The 20462-nt window shown below is 37.6% G+C and overlaps 1 protein-coding gene across 1 annotated transcript in view; it reads right to left on the reverse strand.

Annotated features, from left to right (window-relative positions):
• The window catches only part of BOD1L1 (biorientation of chromosomes in cell division 1 like 1), a 35744-nt gene extending 15592 nt beyond the window's left edge, over positions 1-20152 (reverse strand). Inside the window, exons 1-11 of the mRNA XM_026846693.1 lie at positions 20030-20152; positions 18519-18709; positions 16640-17266; positions 16010-16159; positions 14509-14678; positions 13299-13422; positions 12816-12960; positions 12068-12143; positions 5032-11179; positions 2990-3057; positions 1393-1462 (exon numbers count right to left, since the gene is read on the reverse strand). Of these exons, the coding sequence (XP_026702494.1) occupies positions 1393-1462; positions 2990-3057; positions 5032-11179; positions 12068-12143; positions 12816-12960; positions 13299-13422; positions 14509-14678; positions 16010-16159; positions 16640-17266; positions 18519-18702 (7762 nt within the window). The 5' untranslated portion in view covers positions 18703-18709; positions 20030-20152. The remainder of the gene's footprint in view (positions 1-1392; positions 1463-2989; positions 3058-5031; positions 11180-12067; positions 12144-12815; positions 12961-13298; positions 13423-14508; positions 14679-16009; positions 16160-16639; positions 17267-18518; positions 18710-20029) is intronic.
• Positions 20153-20462: the final 310 nt, after the last annotated feature.

The raw sequence follows: 20462 nt of genomic DNA on the forward strand, positions 1-20462 counted from the left end.
AAAAAAGAGAAAAAACTCTCTACCAAGAGCTACAAATTATTCTTCAGTGCATGTCATATCCAACATGATTTACACAACAAATGGATTTTTGTTAAACATTTTACATGAAACAGGATTATCACTGCTAGTTCAATCTGCTAATTTTAAATTTTAAGTACTGTCTGGGTGACTGAGTGAAGTGGCACAGTTTTTCAGAAAAGAAACTTCACAGTACAAGACTGGTTCAAGTTTTGAATCTGCTGTTCTAAAAACCACATTCTTCCAACCCTTTCTCAGGGTTTATATTTTCTTTCTTATGAGCAGAACACCATGATTAAACCAGGTATGTCAATTTGACCAGTCCCAAGAATAAAAAGGAATCCAAAGTTTTATACCAATGCTCATATCTCACCTTACTCCTGTTTTTGTTTTCTATTTGGTAAAAGGTTATTTTGGTATTCATATCCAAAAATTTAGAAATGAGTTTAACAGTGTGTCCTTTCATAGTATTTAGACTTTCAGCTGCAACTTTCCAGAAGAGAAAATGCATCTTTAACCTCTTTGGACTCTATAGGCAGCAGTATCGCTGGTACCTCTTGGAATTCACTTTAGTTTTGCTTGTTACTCCATTAACTGGGGATTAACTCTCATCTGGTAGTGTTGTAAACATCTTTGTAATGCATTTGCAGCACAAAATCCATCAAGATAGGAACAAAGCTGGGTTTTGTTTCTGCTTTAATAGGAAAGCCAAACAATTGCCACACATTTTAAAATATTACAGTTTTGAGAAACAGACTTTTTTTTCGTCCTACTGCAGATTAGTTTGATACATAGAAAAGAAATTACTGAGGACAGATAAAAGTTGACTGAGATTTCTAGGTGACTACCTACTTATAAGTGTTCTTCAAATTTCAGTGGACAGCCACAATTATTTTAACCTTCTGGAGAGCAAGAAAGAAAAAAAACAAACACATTTCTGTAAAGTCTCTGTGACTTAAGTCATATAGTACTTACTCTTGTCATATCCTCACGTGGCCTGTCACAACACCCAAAACAAGAAAGTTTTGAGTTTATAAAGAGGAAATCCATTCTTTGGGGAAGTTTCTGTATCTTTCCTGGGCAAAAGTTTTTCTCTATTTATTGATTTAAAATAGAATGTAAGCAGTCTATTTTGTTAAAATCCTAAACGTTTTCCACATTTCTTTTAGCGTATCATATTGGAAGAAAAGGCTGACCCTCACTCTTTCCCACAAACCAAGTGCAAAGCCACATAAGCTCCTAGAAACCTTTCAAGAAAATTTCTGCAGGCTTTGCTTCAATCTCTCTGCACATAGTACATATCAAATCTACACCGCCTCTCCCCATCATGTCAAATCAGTATGAAAAGTAAATTGCTATCAGCATAAAAATCACCTTTTTGAAACTCTTTAGTATGAAGATCCACATATCCCTCTTCACTTCTTGGACTTTCAGGCTGCTGTGACTAAACACAAAAATCAAAAGGAAAAAAAAAAATGCAGACATCCAGACAAGTATGTCTCACTCCTATCCCCCATGTCATAGTGAACATTGTCTTATGATCTATAAAAGTCTTCAAAAGCTTTCTTATTAAGACAACAGTACAAGTATTAATAAGGAACACTGGCAGAGCTAAGTCACATTATTGTTGAACAGTACAGTGCCTAACCTTGACCTTAGAGTTAACACTGGTACCAGAGATTAGTTTAAAAAAGGAGATCTCAGGAGACCTCTCAGGAAGTCAAGGTGCAATGCCTACTCTAAGAGGAGTTCCAAATACAAGCAATACTCTAGAAATCTTTGCATCTACAGAAAAATATGTATCTGCAACGTACAACAAGATACAGTGAACTCTAAAGTCATGTTTTGTTTTTTCTGTTTGTTTTTTGTTGGTTTGGTTTTTTTTAAACTCAAGTTGCTGATCAGCTATGTTACTGGTGCACAGATAACACTATATGGAGCTAAGTGTACTTAGCTGTACTTAGTGTATTAAGTCAGATCTGGACACCGTAAACTCATATACAGTGCCATGTGAACATGGCTATACTGACTATAGGACCATCTTATGATGGCAAACAGTAGAGCTGCTTGCAGGTGGAACTCAAATTGATAAATCCCACCAGTCTGAAGATGACTTGGATTTTCCTAAAGTGCATTCCAGGCATCAAAATCATGTTCAGAAATACCCAACTGGTCTGCCCTGGAGCTGCAGCCAGTAGCCCTGTGCAGATCCACTTTCATAGATGCTTGAGAGTTTCTGAACCATGTTCTCCTTCAAAATGCTTATTATCAGAATTTGGCAAGATGTGAATACATGGATCCAGTCCTGCATCTGAATGAAGAATTAACCCATCTGAAATCCTGGCTAGTATGGATCACAGCACAGACACACAAACAGACAGGCTCAACTTTGGTCTTACACGAGCTATAGGTGACCATGTGCCCCAATACCCTGGATTATCCAGGATGCCCTACCCTTCTGTTACAGCAGGTAACAGGCTGCCGTTATCACAGTACAGAACAGCAGCAAGTGTTCCTCAAGCACACAGAGGGTGGGTGAGCCTGAACACTGGCAATGAAGGGATACAACGAAACAAACAGCAGTATGTGTTTACTCTGTCAAAGCACTAAACTAACAATTGCTAACTATAAGAGCTAAAGCATTTATGACTATTTTACAAGTACTATCACAAGCAACATGCACACAGTATGACCAATTCTAAAAAAAACAAACTTGGATGTCATGGACACAGGAGCGTGGCTGAGGGAGGAAATTAATTCTACCACAGAATAACATGGGCAGCCCACAATTTAAATGCCAGCTGTTTAGAAGAGTACAGCTGAATAATCTGAAAAATGACCCTTCAAAAGTTTTGAAGTTCAAATGCCATTTCTGCTGCACAAAAAAATCAAAAGGTATAGTAAGAAACCCTAGCAAGATGTATAATTATACAAGAAACAGTATAGTCAGAATTTTCAAAATAATAAATACCTCATCAGTTCTCAAGTTACTTTCAAATTCTAGTTCTTCTGCCAAGTTTGGTAAAGCTGCATTATTGCCTAATGAAATACAAATATATTAAAATTATTAGATTACATTATGTGGCATTTATCTCATGCTACAGTAGGATGCTATTTCTCAGTACCACCTCATGAACACAACCCATTAATTTAATCCCTTCCTGTAGTCAAAGGCAACAATAGCAAGTCTGTCTGCAGCAAGTCAGCTCAAAAAACCCCAACTTGGCATCTGCAAGAACACAAGTACTTCTATATTTTCTTTAAATACGAAACGATTGGAAAACGGGCTATAACTTTGTGTTTTTTCCCTTTAAGAAAACCCACAACAGATATTCAGATAAAATTCCAAACAGCAAGTTACCTCTGTATTAATGAATGCAGAGCCAATAATTAATGCTAAGGAAAATTTTTTTCTTTAACAATTTGACAATTAGATCTAAATCCATAAACTCTAGAACCATAACAACTGAAATTATCTAATTTCCACAGAGACTTAAGCTCAGAAGCTCCTATTACTGTCAATGCAATTTCAGAAAATCTTAAACCCCTATCCATTTCATTCCCCACAGGAACATCTGTATACTTATAACTTCTACAGTGTCTTTGGACACCTATTTCAGAAGCCTGCTTATCCAGCTTTTCCTAAACAAAAATAAGTAGCTACAACATGATAATTCATCCATGATGCATGTAAATTGTGGTTGTGGTTCACAGAGTAAGACTACCATTACCACTGGTACTTACAGAGGCTACATCAATGGACAACAAGGATTGAGCAAAGCACCAAGACAGAAATACCTTAGTGCAGCAGTCATTTTCATGGCTCACGTTTGTCTCTTATAAATACTGAATAACATTTTTCATGTTTACTAGATCAGCATACTTCCTTGACAAATTCCTACAATCCCAAAATCTGTAGAGTGAGCTTTCTCACCCCAAATATCAATAACATTAGAGAATAAAGTCAACCTTTGAGAAATGACCTAAACTTACATTATAAAATGCTTTTTAAAGTAATAGCAGACAGACATGAGAAGGTTTTAGAAGTAGTATTTGATTGGCACCATTCCACTTCCTTTGGTATAAAGAAAAATAAGCAGATTTTGCTACTATTTTTCTACAGTTTAATTTCTCCAAAAATGATAATGAAGTCATAATCTAGACTTCATTATGGTGTTTACTAAATTTATTAAATTTTCATAAACTTGGTGCTTCAACTACTCTGGAGGGTCAAAGAGGACAAAGGCTGAAAATAGCAGGATGTTCATTACGTTGTATTTTAGGAACTAGCAACCATGCAAGTTCATTTCAAACATTAGCTTCCAGAGGAATGGATCTGGAAATAAATATTATATTTTTCATGTCATATACTATCATAAGTGTTCTATTTAAAATAGTCACCTATCATAATTGCTCACTTAAAATATTTAAGATGACTGATTCCTTTGCAACACAAAGGAGGGCCATTGCAAGTATATTCAACAAACCCAAGATTCAGCATAATAGAATGAATCTGAATATGACCATTAAATAATTCAGAGAAAATCTGCAGTCATGATTAAGGATGGCCAATCTTAACCTTCAAAATTACCAAGTTACCCTTTTAAAATGTTTAAATGTCTAAATGAAGTGCATCCTCTTTCCTATAGAAGTCTTTTTAAATTTCAAAACACATTAGCAACAAACGCATCTGTAGCTCCATAATTACCCCTTGCAAGCCACTTCATACATTAGTTCAAAATTTTAAGTCAATATATTTTAATATCTTTTTTTGCACTGTAATAACATTTAATTATTTTCCAACATACCTCAATAATTGTGTTCAGTCACTCCTATACTCCAAGACATGCTTATTTAAGTATCTTAAATACATTATTACTTTGAAATGAACCAAGAAATCAGGTATATTTGAACAGCATCAGTTATTTGTAACTATAATGACGGTAAAATGTGTGTATTTAAGGCAGCTTATAAACTGAAGAGTTAAAATAAAGAAAAAAAAGAAATCCTCACCTGAATTAAAGTTTGTGTTACTTTTTTGAAAAGTAACTTCAATTCCAGTATCATCTATTTTGACCAAGTTCGTTTTGTCATCACTGCTGTATAGCTCTTCTACATGCAACAAAGGGAAGTCACTTTTTTCCCCTAATTCTGCTTCTATTGTCACTTCATCATGATTGGTATTTACAGTTCCTTCATTTGCAGAAACTAAAGAAAGAGCCTGTGCCCTAGGCACGGGAGTCCTTATTTCAGAAAAGTCTCTTCCTAAATGCAAGTTTGAGTTTAGCTTATAGTTTACATTCCTTAGAGTTTCACTCTCTACTGCTGCTTCTGAAATCATACAAGAGAGTTCTGATGTAACATTCTCATGCAAAACATCTTCAGCTTGCTCAGCATCCTCACTTGCCTCTGAGGAAGGACTTGGACTCACAGCAGTTTCCGTACTAATCTCCACACAAAGGGCTTCATCTACACTCATGAGGTTGACTGAATTTTCATCTATTTCTGTGATTTCACTGTCTATTGTGGTCTGAGATGCTGCTGATTCTCCCCTTACACCACTCTCATGGGTCTCGTTCTCTCTACCAATGACAAGCAAAGAATTACTGCTTTTTTCAGGGCCTGTAGTCGAGAGAATGCATTCAATCTGGTTAGTAGCATTAAAAACTTCCTCACTTTTGTCTTTTACTTCTGTACTCTCAGCAGGAAGTTGACCTTCTTCTATGACTGCAAAGGTGAAGAGACTATCACATTCTTCCATTGTGCTCAGAGTAATCACTGCGCCCTCCTCATTATCTCCTATACTTGAAGCAGCATGTTGATCCTCATTGTTGGTGGCAACCCTCAGCACAGGAGCTCCACATTCTCCCACAAAAATCACAGAACCTTTGTTTTTTGCATCTCCACTGAAAGCAGCTAGTTCAAACTGTTCATCTACAGTTGCGGTAGTCTCCACAATCTTACATTCCTCTGATGCATTTGGAGAGATAATTCCATCTTCATCTCCTTCTGCTACAACGAGCTGACTTTCAGCTCGTGGTGCTGCACTGATCAGGACTATCTCACATTCTTCTGTCATGCTTGTAGTGATCATAGCAGCTTCATATCTTCCTTCTGTTTCCGAAGCAGTGAGTTTGTTTTCATCTTGCATAGCTACACTAGACACAGGAGCTTCAAAACATTCTGCTGTACTTGTAGTGATCATTACTGTTTCAGTTTTTGACTCTGTGTCTGACACATGCTCAATTGCTTCTTCTGTCACTCCACCTGACATTAGGATTACTTGTTCTTCCACAACACTTGTGGAAATCATAGCACACTCATCTTTTTCTTCCTTACCACTAGCAGTTGGTTGACCTTCATCATCATCATCTCCTCCTCCATGGGATTCACTAGGCATGGGAACCTCGTATACTTCCATATCTATAGAAACCATTGCATTCTCATTTATTTCTTCTGCTTTCACAGAGTGGAGCTGACCATCAAATTCAATAGCCGCACTTGACATAGGAGCCTCAAATTCTTCTACAATACTGGTGGAAATCATAGTGCACTCATCTTTTTCTTGCTTACTGCTAAAAGTATGCACACACTCTTTAAACTCTGCAGCTGTACTGGGCATAGGTACCTCTGTGTCTTCAGTGTCTATTAAGATCATAGAGCTTTCCCCACTTTCATTTGCTCTTGCAACAGCAAGTGGACCTTCCTCAGCATCCATGGCTGAATGTAAGGGAGCATCACTTCCTTCCACTGTACTGGTAGAGATGATATCACCTTTTACTTTTTCTTCTCTGTCAGCAGGAATAAGAGAATTCTCATCTTCTTTTGGAACTGCACTACTTATAGAGGCATCAAGTTCTCTGCTGTCAAAGGAAGTCATGGCATTCTCATGCTCGTCTTCAGCACCAGGCTGACTCTCATCTTGCACTGCCATAGCACTAGTCATGGGACCCTCACTTTCCTCATCATCTAAGGGAATCAAGGTACCTTCATGCTTTCCTACATGTATAGTCAAGGCACCCTCATCTGCAGCACTTGCACTTGTTACACTGCTTTCAACAATCCCTTTTTCGTTTTTGCAGTTTGTGCCACAATTCACTTCTTTCTCTGCACTTGTCATGCTGTCGACAGTAAGCTTATTTATATTTGTGCCAGCCACTCCTGACTCAGCTTCCATTTGTTCAGCAACTATGCAGATAATTGAACTCTCACCTTCTTCTGCACCTATACAAATCAGTGCATTTTCACTTTCCATTCCTGTACAAGTAGAAGCATGCTCATTTTCTTCATTTCCCCTTCCTGTACTAGTCACAATGCCCTCATCTTCTTCATCGTCCTCTTTTGAGCCTGTACTAGTCACAAAACCTTCATCATCACATGGACCTATGCTGACTGTAGTGATATTAGCTTCCTCTTTTTCCCTTGTACTGTCCATTAGACTTTCACATTTTTCAGCTTCTAGACAAACTGCAAACCCCTCATTGCTGTCTTCTAGCCCTGTGCAGACTACTGAAATTTCAGTATCATCTTCTGGAGTTATGCCTGTGCTGGTTACTGTGCTTTCACCATTTACAGTATCCTCAGATTTGTCACCACTAGTTCCAGTTGTGGCACTGTTGTTTGTGACCATTGCAATACACGCACCAGTTACAGCACTTTCTCCTTGGGCATCTGTGCCAGTCACTGAGCAGATGATGAAGTTATGACCCCTTTCTTCTGCACCTGTGCAAGTCACAGTACCTTCGTGCTCTTTTACCTGGACAGCTCTCACACTGCCCCTAAATTCACCTGAGCTGTCACCGCTTGTCGACCCTTCACCTGTTTCTGTCCCTGCACTAGTTACAGCTCCATCGCTCTCCACTTCACCTAAGCAGGACACAGAACTTTCAAATTTGCCTGTATCTGCACAAGTTGAGGTCTTTCGCTTTTCTTCAGAGCCTGCACTTGTCACAGCATCATCTTTTTCTTCTGCTCCAGCACTATTCACACTGTCTTCAATTTCTACTCCACTTGCATTGACTGAATCCTTACCACTTTCTTCTGCATCAACCATGGTATAGTCACCATTTTCTTCTCCTTCTGTACTTGTTAGGAAACTTTCACTTTCTGCTAATCCTTCAGTGACAGCACTGCCACCACCTTCCTCAGCTGCTGCAACAGTACACTCACCAATATCTGCTCCTGTGATGAAACTGCCACCCTCGCTACTTTTTACCCATATGCCTGTCGTGAAACCTTCATCAGCTTCTATGCTTGTACAGATTACTGCCACCTCACTTTCTTCTTCTGAGCAAGTGGTTGTAGCATCACTGTCCTTTTCAGAATGTGATGCACCCTCAGCTCTTTCTTCTCCTGTACTAGTGGCCATTACAGTGCTCTCAATTAACTTTTCTGTGCTAGTTCCTATCGCAGTGGCTGGAGTTGTTCGTAGGCTGTTGTACAACAAACTCAGTTTACTACTTCCTGCACTGGTACCTACAGCATTGCTTTCATTTTTATCTTCCGTGACAGTCACACCGTTCCCTTCTTGCCCACTGGCTGTAACAGAGCCTTTTATTGTTTCCTCAGGAACTCTTTCAGGCACTAACACAGAGGAAGATTGTATCATATCATCAATATCATGCACCTCATCCTTTTTCATACTATCCATTATTGTGCTTCTTTCTCCCTTTGTGGAAGTATCTGTACTCAAGCACTCTCTCTCTTTTCTTTTTAGAAGTTCTTTTGTTGTTACATCTCCACAATCTTCAGTTATGTCAGACACCAAGTTTTCCTCTTTTATTTTCAATACACTTCCCTGAGGGCTTTCTAACTTTGCTGCTTTGTCATAATCTTCTTGACTACATAGTCCAGCTGTACTGTCTTCCATTGCCTGTTCATCAGGCCGGGACACCTTGTCATCTTTTTCTATACTGTTTGTCATAGTAATGGTATCACCATCATCTTTCGTGACAGAACTGAGCACTGCATTATCATGTTGTTCCATGTATACAACCTGTGCTGCATCATTCTTCAAAATGAAAGTATCTTCAAATAAAGAAGTCCCATCTGAATTATGACATTCTTTAGACATACTACCCAAGGAATCTGTAAAGTCTGAGATATCCATATCTATGGACTTTGCATCAGCAGCATCTTCTCTGGAAGAATTAATTGCTAAAGAAACATCATCTGAATTAGAATTTAACACAGTTTTTAAATTCTTTGGTCTTCTGCTATCTTCTGAAGCTTGATCCTTACTGGGAACATTCAGTGAAATTCTACCACTTGTTTCATACACAATGCTCATTTTATGAGCTCCTTGTTTATTGGGTCCTTCATCCATGGAAGCTTGTTTGGACAAAGTGTCTAAGGCACCAACTTGTTTATTAGAGATATTTTCTTGTTTAACAGTTTTTTCAGCTGCAGGCAGAAACTGTGGTTCACAACCTTCAGAATCCGACAAGCTGTGCTTTAATTCCTTATTTGAAATAGAGGGAGATATTTTTTCTTTTGCTGCACATTCAGCATCTGTGGCTTGGAGTGAGTTTTGAATGTTTTTTCCTTCTATGTTAGATGCTTCCTGTACTTTTGTTTCTGTTAAATCAAGTTCCATCAGCTCTTCCTCATGACCAGAATGCAAGTCATTGTTATTCGTACTTGACTTCTGAGGGCCTGGAGCATGGCTGCGTTCAGTCGTGCTAACTGATTGCTTTTCCTCTCCAAGTAAATCTTGGTTTGATATACTGCCTTTTCTGTTTTCACAGGATATCTTTTTACTTTGTTTTTTATCCATTGCCACTGTAACGCTCAGTACTTTTTCATGCCCACTATCTATTTCTTTAATATCTTTATCTTCCAGTTTGATACTCTCTTCCTTCTTCTTTATTTCTTTGTTGCTGTGCTTTAAGTTTCTGCTTTTGTGACCTTCAGCAGAGAACCTTCTTTCTAGTTTGGAATTGCTTAAATCTTTATCACCTCTATATTTCTCTTTTACAGATCCTCTTTCTCCAGAATGTAACTTAACTCTGTGACTAAAGTCTTTTTGTGATCCCTGAGTTGACTGTGTGCCACTTACAAGCTCAAACTCAGCACCGCTATCCTCAAAAAGTTTGTCTTCATTCTTGGATTTGTGTTGCTTATCTGATTCATTCTCTTCCATGCTCTTATCTTTGTCTAGTTTCTGACCAGTATCTTGTTTTGTTAAATTTTCCTGTAATTCTGTTTCAGATGATTTGAATTGTTTAGTGTGACTCTTTGACTTAGACTTTAACAAAATCTTGTCTTCAACAAGGCTCTTAGATCTTCGTCTATCTTTATGAATGCTATCTTCTTGTTTCAAATTACAATCAGAGTTAGGTGATTCTATTTCATGTTTATCTTCCGAGTAGCTTTCACTCCTTCTGTGTGATGCAGAAGCAAGTTGCTTTGAGGCACTTAGGGAATCCTTTTGTGGCCTAGAATCACTCAGGGACCTTTTAGACTTGTATTCTGCTCTTGATTTTTCTGTTGAAAGATGTCTGTCTTTTTTATTTTCCTTACGCAGCAATTCTTCAGCTTTTAAGGTGGATTCAGAAACATTTTTTCCATCTTTTCCTGTTACTGATATTTTCCGTTCACTTCGGTGTTTACTTTTTCTTTCAGATTTGTCATCTGAGGAAACCTTTATTTGTTGATTATGTTTCTGACCACCATCCTCTCCTTTCAAACTTCTCTCAGATGAATGGAGTTCAACATCTTCACTTGATTTGTGAATACAGTCTCCTTTATATTTGTGCTTTAAAGTAAGTTTATCTTCTAATGCAGTTCTTTCCTTTTCATTTTTATCTCTGTAAGACTTGGCTTCTTTTTTGGGGATATTTTTCATATGTTGAATTTCTGTGTCACTATCTTTCTTGGGGTGTTTTTCACTTTTAAATAAGGATTTCTGCTTCTGTAGCTCTTCAGTATTGACTTCTGCTCTATCCAGCTGTCTTTTTGGATCCCTTGTTTCACTGTCCTGCTGAGTTCCTTCAGCCTGAAGAGAGGTGGAGGTTTTTCTTTTATGTTCTTTTTCTGCTTTAGAATCACTTTTGCTTTCCTCAGTTGAATGCACTGATTCTGAAAGTCTTCTAAGCTGTTTAGAGATTTCACTTTTCCCATGATTATGCTTCAATTCTTTGGAAGAATTTTTCTCACAAGTCTACAAAACAAAGTTTTTACATTTATAAGCAAATGTTATAGTTCCTTTACTCTGTGACCCAATAGAATTGTTAAGGGCAAACTCTTCATAAAAACAATATACCAGAGAATACGTTTAATATTATAATAAAAATTCACCTAAACTATAGGCAGTAAGAAAATGAAATGCCATTTTCATTTTAACTATCTGCCATTGTGGGAAAATTCAGAGAAACAGAAGTTAACCTTAAGCACTCTGTTTGAACTTGAGTACCCTTTCTTTATAAGAGTGATTTTTCCTATAAAATGATTTAAATGGACAATCACAATTTCAAGTACTCCATAAGTTGCTTTAAACAGCCATTATGCTGTTTAAAAAAGAAAACTAAATCCCAACATAAGCCCAAGCAACACCCCAAAACCCACAAAAGATAAATCTAGACTTCCACCTGAACTTCCAACTATCATTTTTTTGGCTTTGTTAATAATGTTGTTGGTAAAAACTCTCACCATAAAAAATTCTCATTCCTTTAGCATTTGGACTACATTCAGTCTTCCTTTAACTTCACAGTGAGGAGTTTAAATAGATCAAGCTCTTCAAGTCTTTGCATATGAGACACACTTTGCTCTTAAAAAATCCAACATGCATCACAGAATAGCTTAAACTGTATCTCATGTTCTACTACAATATGCATCAGCACTTGGATACAGAGACTGTATATTCTAGCAGCTACTGGAATTCAGAAAACATTACTGCAGCAATGTCAGATCACCAATGCAAAAGAAAGAACTGGCAGGAAAAAAACTAATCTGTAAGAATGAATGCAATACTATGCAGTTTGAACATAGGAACAAGTACCATTGCAATTAAAAATGAAAATCATAAGGTGTATATTTAAGAGACACATACCTCATTTGTCTTGTGCATTTCCTTAGAATCTTCTTCAGATGGCTCATATTTTTTTCTGCAGCCATCTTCAGCATGCCTGAAACAGGTATTTGGACAATTAAACAAAGAAAAATTGGTATCACCCCAAGATTAGTTTGTAAACTTTCTGCTATTAAAACTCAAGGAGAAAGAAAAAACGCACACTAAAAATACTTAAAGAGAATATGATCACACAACTTCTGATCAGCCAACTTGTCCAAGCTTTTTTCTCTGGGAAAATTATGTGTACCACCTTCAAAGATATCCTTTGAACATCAGTGCTTTAAAGCAGAGAATAATACTATGACAATATCAGTACTACAGTTGTCCCTGTAAAATGAATAAGAGATCTCCTTGCCCTGTATATACTTGTATGTAGTCAGATATGTACACATCTACATAAAACATCAATTTAAAGACCAAGTCAAGTTGACTGACATATTAGATGCACGAACATTTAAAAGCTCTCCATTCTCATGACTTTATTACCATTCTGTGTGTGAAAAGCCACATAGAGGCTGCTACTGCAGTCTGAGCTGCAATATATTTAAGCGGCTCTAATTTGATTTTCTGCCTGAACTTCATGCTTATTAGTAACAAAATTATGTGAATATTTTAAGAGGAAATTGTTAAGAGGAGTAAGGCTAACTGCAAATTTGAAAAGAACCTTTTCAATCTGCAGAAATGAATATGTAAAAACGTAATTCCTTTTGAGCAAATACATGAATACCTTGAATCTCTTTTTCTTTTTCTGCTCAAGGCTACTTTTTTTTCTAAAAATTTCTGTTCTTTAAGCACTTCCTTAATGCTGGTACCAGAAGCTTTTGACTCAAGACTTCTTGATGAAGGTTCTTCCAAGTTCAAGCCACTTTTTCCTAAAATAATAGACAAATGGTGCAATACATAAGCACATGATTAGTTTCAGCTATAAACATGACTGAAAGCAGTACAGAGTACTAATGTGTAGCAGAGAATACTAGGGTATATAGGCATTCATTGTGTTTAAGCAATGTAATGATATATGAAAAAGTGAAGATATGGGATTTTGTATTAATAATTTGCATTATTCCCTTGTCTGTTGCATCACTGTTGAAATACTGGGTTTTTAAGGGAAATGCCTAGAGATCTGTTATCAATATAAGCTGATTTTTTTTTTTTTTTTCCAGAAACTGTGAGAGCAGGGTGGCAGGGGCTAATGTTATACTTCTCGTACCTTTTGCATTTTGATTTCCAGCTTTTAGGCATTTTGTTCTTTCTGCAGCCTTCTGCTTACGTTTTTCTTCAAGTCTCTCCCTGTTAATTTGCCGTCTTAGGAGTCTCTCTTCTTTTTCTTTGGCCTGGAGATACAAAACCAAGGAAAACAATTTATCATTAGTCCAAGATTATTCTTTGACTACAAATGGAGTCTGTCGTCTACGGCCCACAGAAACCAGAACATTGTAGGTTGAGACAAACAACAACAAAAAAGTCCTTAGAAATCATAATATGAAAGTTAATGGAATCCTCTACTACTTCTGTGAAGTGAAACTAGCTGAGTTTGAATTTCACTGCTGCTTCACACTGCAGACTGAGGCTAGGAGACCTCAAATAATAGCTCTTATTTATATCTATATATACATAACATATACATAGTGTATATATATAAAATATATAAAAAATACATATATAACTATTAAAAAATATACTTAGCCAAAGGAAAAAAGATTTAAAAGAACTGCTGCTTTCTATTCTGTGTGCTGGTACTTCTACCACAGAACACAGTGAACATGCTTTCACTTTCAATGGAAACTCTCTTTCCATTCTCGCTGGCTGCAGACATGCTACAAACTACTTATTTCACGGACAGCAAGAACTACATTTGTAAAAAGATGATGTAATGAAGTAGCCTGCAGCAGTCAATACAAGCCTGACTAGAGAAAACCTCACCGAAGGCAGGCTGCAGGTACATATGGACTACTTTTTCCACCCAAATTGTCATTATACACATTAAATCTACTGAAGACCAGGTTGCTGCAGTTCTTACTCTCCCTACCAAATTACTCAGATGAGAACGAATCCACCCATTGCTGTGATCCTGCAGACACTGCATGGAATTAGTAAATCTTCTGTCAACACCAAAAGACTGTTCATTTTAGAGCAGGGGAAAACGATGAAGTGTGTCATTGCTTTCACCACCAGAAGCCTTCAAACTATAACCAGCAGAGTGTTTTGCTGGAGAGCAAATCATGCAATATTGATGGAAGTCTGAAGAAGGGGCAGTTGTAACTCAAAGAGAACAAACAAAGAAAGAAAGAAAAAAAAAAAAAGGAGAGAGAGAAATGGAAGGCTCTCCTGTCACAAACCATCACCAAATAAGTAGTGGAATTTCTGTGCGGAAAAGTTTAAGGAGCCAGAACGCAAGCAGTAACAGAATCCACACTTACAATGGACTGACGACGTTGTTCTACAGTTCGTTCATCATCAGAATCACTGAAGTATTTGGAGTATAAGAAAGGCTTGCGAACATAAGCATGACGAATAGGCTTGGCTTTCCCATCACTCAGCTCGTTAGCATGAGGTTTTGTCTTACTTTGACTGTTTTTCTCTTCTTCATCTGAAGAAAGGTTATTGAAGTGTAAATATATATTGATAAATTAGGGCAGTACTTTTGAGGAGGCAAAGCTACTCAAAATGTATTAACAATTATTTATTCTAAAAACATAAACAGTTCAAAAAATTAAACCCATTAACATCAAAGTATCACTAGAGTATGAAAACCTGAAAGGTATATTCATGTGTTTGTGCACACCATTCAGCTAAAAAGTTGCAATATAAACTCCAGAATAAAGTGGAATACAACAACTGGGCTTACCCTCTTGCCTGTAATCACGCTGCCTTTTTACATATAGTATTTAGCAGTTACCACCACCTAAGAAGCCAGAATATAGTTTCTGCTACGTACTAAATTAAGCTTCTTCCCTACATCAAAAAAATTTGTACAGTATTTGAGTAAAAGACAGATAGGGTAACTGAAATATATACACAAAACACATTGTTGTTTATACTCATATAAGTATTATTCAAGTAAAAAATAAATCTATTTCAATTTTATCAGGATTATTAGAAGTAAAGCAAAACCACTTGTGCACCATACTGTACACATTATTTGTATCCCTGAAATATATTTAAGTCTTGTTTTCACTTTACAAATATTCAGTCATAACTGAACACAATCTGTCATATTTAAAGGTAACACCAAAGCCAGAGAATATGCAAATAATTCAGTACTTCTAAATAATATTCTTAGAGCAGAAAAGATAAGCTCACAGCACACTAGAGACAACTCATTCAGGTCCTCTGTGTTACAAAGTGGGAAGTCTTATTAGCTGCAAAAGCCACATTATCTGCAGAAATCAAAAGTCTGAGGTCTGCTCTAGACAAGGAGAGCAGAAAAAGGTAACCCAGTCTGTGAAAAGGTTTGGTGTTTCCAAACTCTTAAAGCTAGATCCATTCCTGTTCCTTCTACTGCGGCTAGATAGAATTTGGAAATTCCTGCAATCCTAAAGTTCTAAAATCAAGCTGATCTGTAGTAAGCTGCAACCACTACCCTGGAGTCACAAACAAATCACTCCAATGTTGTGCCAAATTCATGGCAGAAGGGAGAGGAAAAAAACCCATAGGAAAGTTACGTATCTATCACCAGTAAGTGTTTCTGTCACCTATGAAATACTGTAGGACAAGCAAGATTTACGATGTTTAGAATATATCAAGCTATCAAAAAAATAGTCAAAGTACTTTTGCTACTCATCTTGTAACTGCACAAATTCTACCCATTCCACATTCAAATTCTCTCATAAGTACAATAAAACCTCAAATTTATGATATGATGCACTCATGAAAGTGTTGCATATTCTTTCTTGCTACTTAACAATTTAAATATTTTACCATCTGATGTGATCTCCCCCTCTTCAGTACTGTCAGAAACTACAGCCTCTTCTTCACTCTCCTCTTCAAAGGAAGAAAGGTCACTGGTATGGACAGAGCTGACAGTGATGTCACTGAGTACATCTGTATCTGAATCTACCGACATATTTTCTTGTGAAGGAAAAAAAATAGAAAGAAAGGGCTGTAATGCAGCACACTGTATGTGAGAAACTTCTTACCAAAACTGGATTTTGCTACTGAAAACAAAATTATCTTAAGAACAAGAAACAGGAAATAAAAAAAAAAAATAGTAACACCTTAATGAAATGTTATTAGGCTGTGGTTTACTCAAAACAAAAATTACTCTGAGGTACAACTAGAAACTTTAAATGCAGACTGGAATCGTGGAGAGAACTTGCCAGGGTATGCAGATGACCAGTCACACACCTGAGGAAACAAAGATTGTCTGATTCCTAATGTGGGTACCTCAGTTAAAGGAGATAAACCAAGACCTAGCTGTGGCTAGTTAGACAAATTTGCCAGAACTAGCAGAGAACCTAAATTCCAAATATACTTCTGATTCAACTCCTGAATATACTCAACCCCTCCTGCCATCCATATTTTAAGAAGGGAGCACTGTCCACACCATACCTTCTTTAGTTTCTTTAGTGAGCTCAGCTGTTTTATGTTTATTGCTATTTTTTTCTGGAATTAACTGTTTCACTGGTTCCAACTCTCTTGCCTGCTTTTCTTCTTTGCACTTTGTAGTATCATCACTCCTCTTTGAATGGTCAGACTTCTTGTCAAGTTTTTCCTTCTTTCTTCTTTCACATTTTTCACTGCTGTCTGGTTTCTTGTCACATTTATCTAATAATTTACTCTTTTGATCTTCACTTTCCTGTTGAATTTCTTTACTTGTATCTTTATTTGTAAAAGTCAAATTGTTAGTATCCTTTGCTGAATTTTTTATTTCTTCACTTTGGCAGGGAAGCTCATTTAAATCTTCACACTTGGTAAGTGTTTCAGCCCCTTCTCCAGAAAGATCACAAACTGCTTTCTCTCTGTCTGCTAAGTCCTCTGCATTTCTCTCTCTATCAATGCTACCATCCACACTCTGCTGAGATGAGAGTCTTTTTGCAACTTTGTCACTGTTCTTGGGATTTGAGTTCTCTGTTGAAGCCCTGGCAGCACTTGCTTCTTGGTTAAGAGAAGTTATTGTTTCCAAAATGGACATTGCATCACTAGCTACGTTGCCACTAGGAGTTGTAGCAGAGACACCTTTAATAGTAAGAAAGAAAGAGAGTTTTAGATCATCTTTGTTTCTGTAATTTAATTCAGATAGAACGTTAAGCAAGTGAAAGGAAAAAGAATAAATTATTTAAAATAAGTAAAATTAACTAAAAGATTTGAGTAATTTGGCATTTAGAGATTTTGGTTTAAAAAAAAAAAAAAAAAAGAACAAGAAGTTGCATTTCTGCAGCCATCACGATCTGATTCATTTTGTTTTGTTCATTTTGTTGACATACCGCTGTTCCCAAGATCAGCTAAAGCAAGCAGGGGTTGGCTATGGGAAGGATGTTGTCAACATAATCCTTGTTCAACTTCGCCATCATCCCAAGTGGGATGATGACTCTGGACAACTACAGTATAAAATACTGCAGCAGAAAATCTGTTATTTCACACCTCTGGTATCTCCACAAACGACATGGAAAATGGACTCAGCATATTGATTATATAACAATAGGACTATGAGAAATACCTTATTATTTTCACATCCTCTTAGAAGCAGCTCTGAAGATCGGTAAGAAAAGGGTTAACTAGACTAGCATTAAAAGTTGCAGCTGGCTGGTTAGCCCACTTTAAAGGAAGTGGGCCTCAGAGGAAAAGGGCTAGGATTTAAATAAAGGGTCTGGTTACAAATAGATGGACTGCTGCGGAGTCTCTTAGGAAAGGAAAGAGTGGACAATTACCTGCAGGAGTGTTTGGAAGTCGATACCAGGGAACATAAGTGAATGAAAACCATAAAGAAAAAGTGCTGTGTTTATAAACAAACTAAAGATTGGCCGATTTACAGCAGAACTTAAGCTCCTGAGAGGACCCCAGCCATTCAAATTTTACTGCACACAGCAACTGCACTGACAAGTAAATGTCTCATAGGTACTTTTTTTTCCAGTCTACCAACACAAAAAATTTGAGTCATTCTTCTCTTACAGTTAGCTATGCCTTATCTGATTCTATAATACTTTGAGGGTCAAACCCAAAGACCAACTTGTTTTTCCCCTACAGTAAAGAGATCCCTTGTAAACTCAGGCAGACGTGACGAGAGTGACATGGTGGTACGTAGCTGCATTTCTCTTGCCTCCTACCTTTATAGATACAGCAAGACAAGTATTATGGTACACTGCCTGGAGCTCAGCTTGTTGATATTGATGCTAACAATTTTGTGCTGGCAGCAAACCTAGCCAATGTCTCTGCTCTCTCAAAAACCAAATTTTTGTTAATAAGACTGCACAGAGAAGTGGTAGAATACCTTGTACTGTAATAGAAGCATCTGTTTTCTCCTCACTTGGAGCTGTACTGGGGCCTGCCTCATCTTTATGATTCAATGTGGCTAAAAATTCATGGACAGCTTTTTCCACCTGAGGTCTGAATGTGTGGTTGATTTTGGGGTCCACAACCTGAGAAATAATTCTGTCAATTCCCGATTCCAGCATTCCAGACCTGGAACAAAGTTACATGAATACTTAATAAGAAAAACGACTTTGAGAACACCTTAATGAAATACACTTATTTAGATGCGACATAAACACTCCTAAGAGCCTTCAATGAAGCATTAACATTTTCTGAGCGTCACTGCAGCTACGTATTTAGCCAGCTGCCTGTATCTCAAAAGCACACTCTACACTTTATCAACTAAGAAAAAAATGTTAGAGAAGCAAAGCAGTCCAACCACATGGAATTAACACAACAAACAGCCTGTTGTTATGCCATTACTGGTTATGCTCACAAATGTTATCTAACTGTAATAGCAACGTTTGTGGAAAAAATTAGGAAGAAAGCTGACGTTAATTCCCATGGCATAAAACAGATGAATTCTAGAAGGCATAAGGGACAAACAATTACTAGACCAGTCATCACCACCTAAGTTACTTTCTGCCCAACACAGTGTGACACCTCAGAGTTCTGCAGCTTTATAGAACACCCTTATTCTTGAGTAAAATCAAATAAATAGAAATAGAGAACTTGATATCTGTGGGTTCTCTCTAGATCCCTGTAAACTTTTGTGGAACACAGATTGCCTCCTGTCCTCATAATTTCTTTAAAAAGAACTAAAAAAACAAACCCAGAACATCACCACTCCCCTCCCCTCAAACAAAACAGCTCCTCTGTACAAGTTATCAATGGTACCACTGCAGCATAGCTGAGTAAATTTGTCCCTGAATCCCTTGTTTGACCCAATTTAGTGATCAAGCTCATGACACTTTGAAGAAATTTCCTAATTTATTATGACTCTTAAGTTTTGAGTAGAAAAACTAGATGAAACCTCACAAAATAATGTAACATCAGATCAGTGTTTGACATAATTTTGATTTAACAGCAGTTCTGAAAAATCTCTGCCTAGCTATATTTACATCTAGTTTTTTGTTTTGTGAATTTAGCTCTGTACTCTGCAGAACTTAGTATGTCAAATCCTTTTAATTTTCCTTAGCTCAAAACCTGATGGTAAAAGCAATTTCATTACCATCTCCTTTAGAAGAAACAGTAAAGAGAGACTTTAGCTAGGGCGTTACATCCCAGGTAAGAAACTAGCTTTCCCCCCTGCATCAACTTGAATCAGGCAAAATAACAGTTGCAGTTTAATTCTGAGTAATGCTGATGGCAAGCTGCTATCTGAAATAATACCATATTTTAAAGGCTAAAAATTTCAGCTCCTTCAGAAGGTTCTTTGAAGAACACAGACACTTCACAATCGACCTAGAGCCTCTGTCACCTGTCGTGGTACACAAGCATGTTCAGAGAATTCCCAGAGCTGTCACTTACTTGAGAACCTGCTGCCTAATATTATTTCTCAGCTGGTTCTTGTTGAGATGAGGACTCCAGGTATGAGTTGCCAAATGATTGGAAACAAAGTTGTCAACACGCTGTCTCAAATTCTGGTAGGCAGGCTAGAAAGCAACAACAGAGAGATCGGACGGGAGGGTTTGGATAAGCAGCGAACCTCCCGGGGACCGGCCTGGAAGCGCTGGGAGCCCCGTCGGACCCTCCAAGCCCACCGAAGACGCAGCTGCTCCCTCTCCCTTGCGGCGATCACAGCGTGTTAAACACACCCGTATCGCTAGAAACTCTCCACAAAACCAGGTGCGTCTGTGCCGCCGGCCAGCCCACGCTCCCCTCCGGGCGCAGGGGCTCCAGCTCTACCCCCGGGGACGCCGAGAAGAGCCCCGGCGCCGCGGGCTGAGCCGGAGACCCGCGC

This window comes from Athene cunicularia, assembly GCF_003259725.1.
Source record: "Athene cunicularia isolate RWA chromosome 4 unlocalized genomic scaffold, athCun1 chr4_part1, whole genome shotgun sequence".
Taxonomy (NCBI): Eukaryota; Metazoa; Chordata; class Aves; order Strigiformes; family Strigidae; genus Athene; species Athene cunicularia.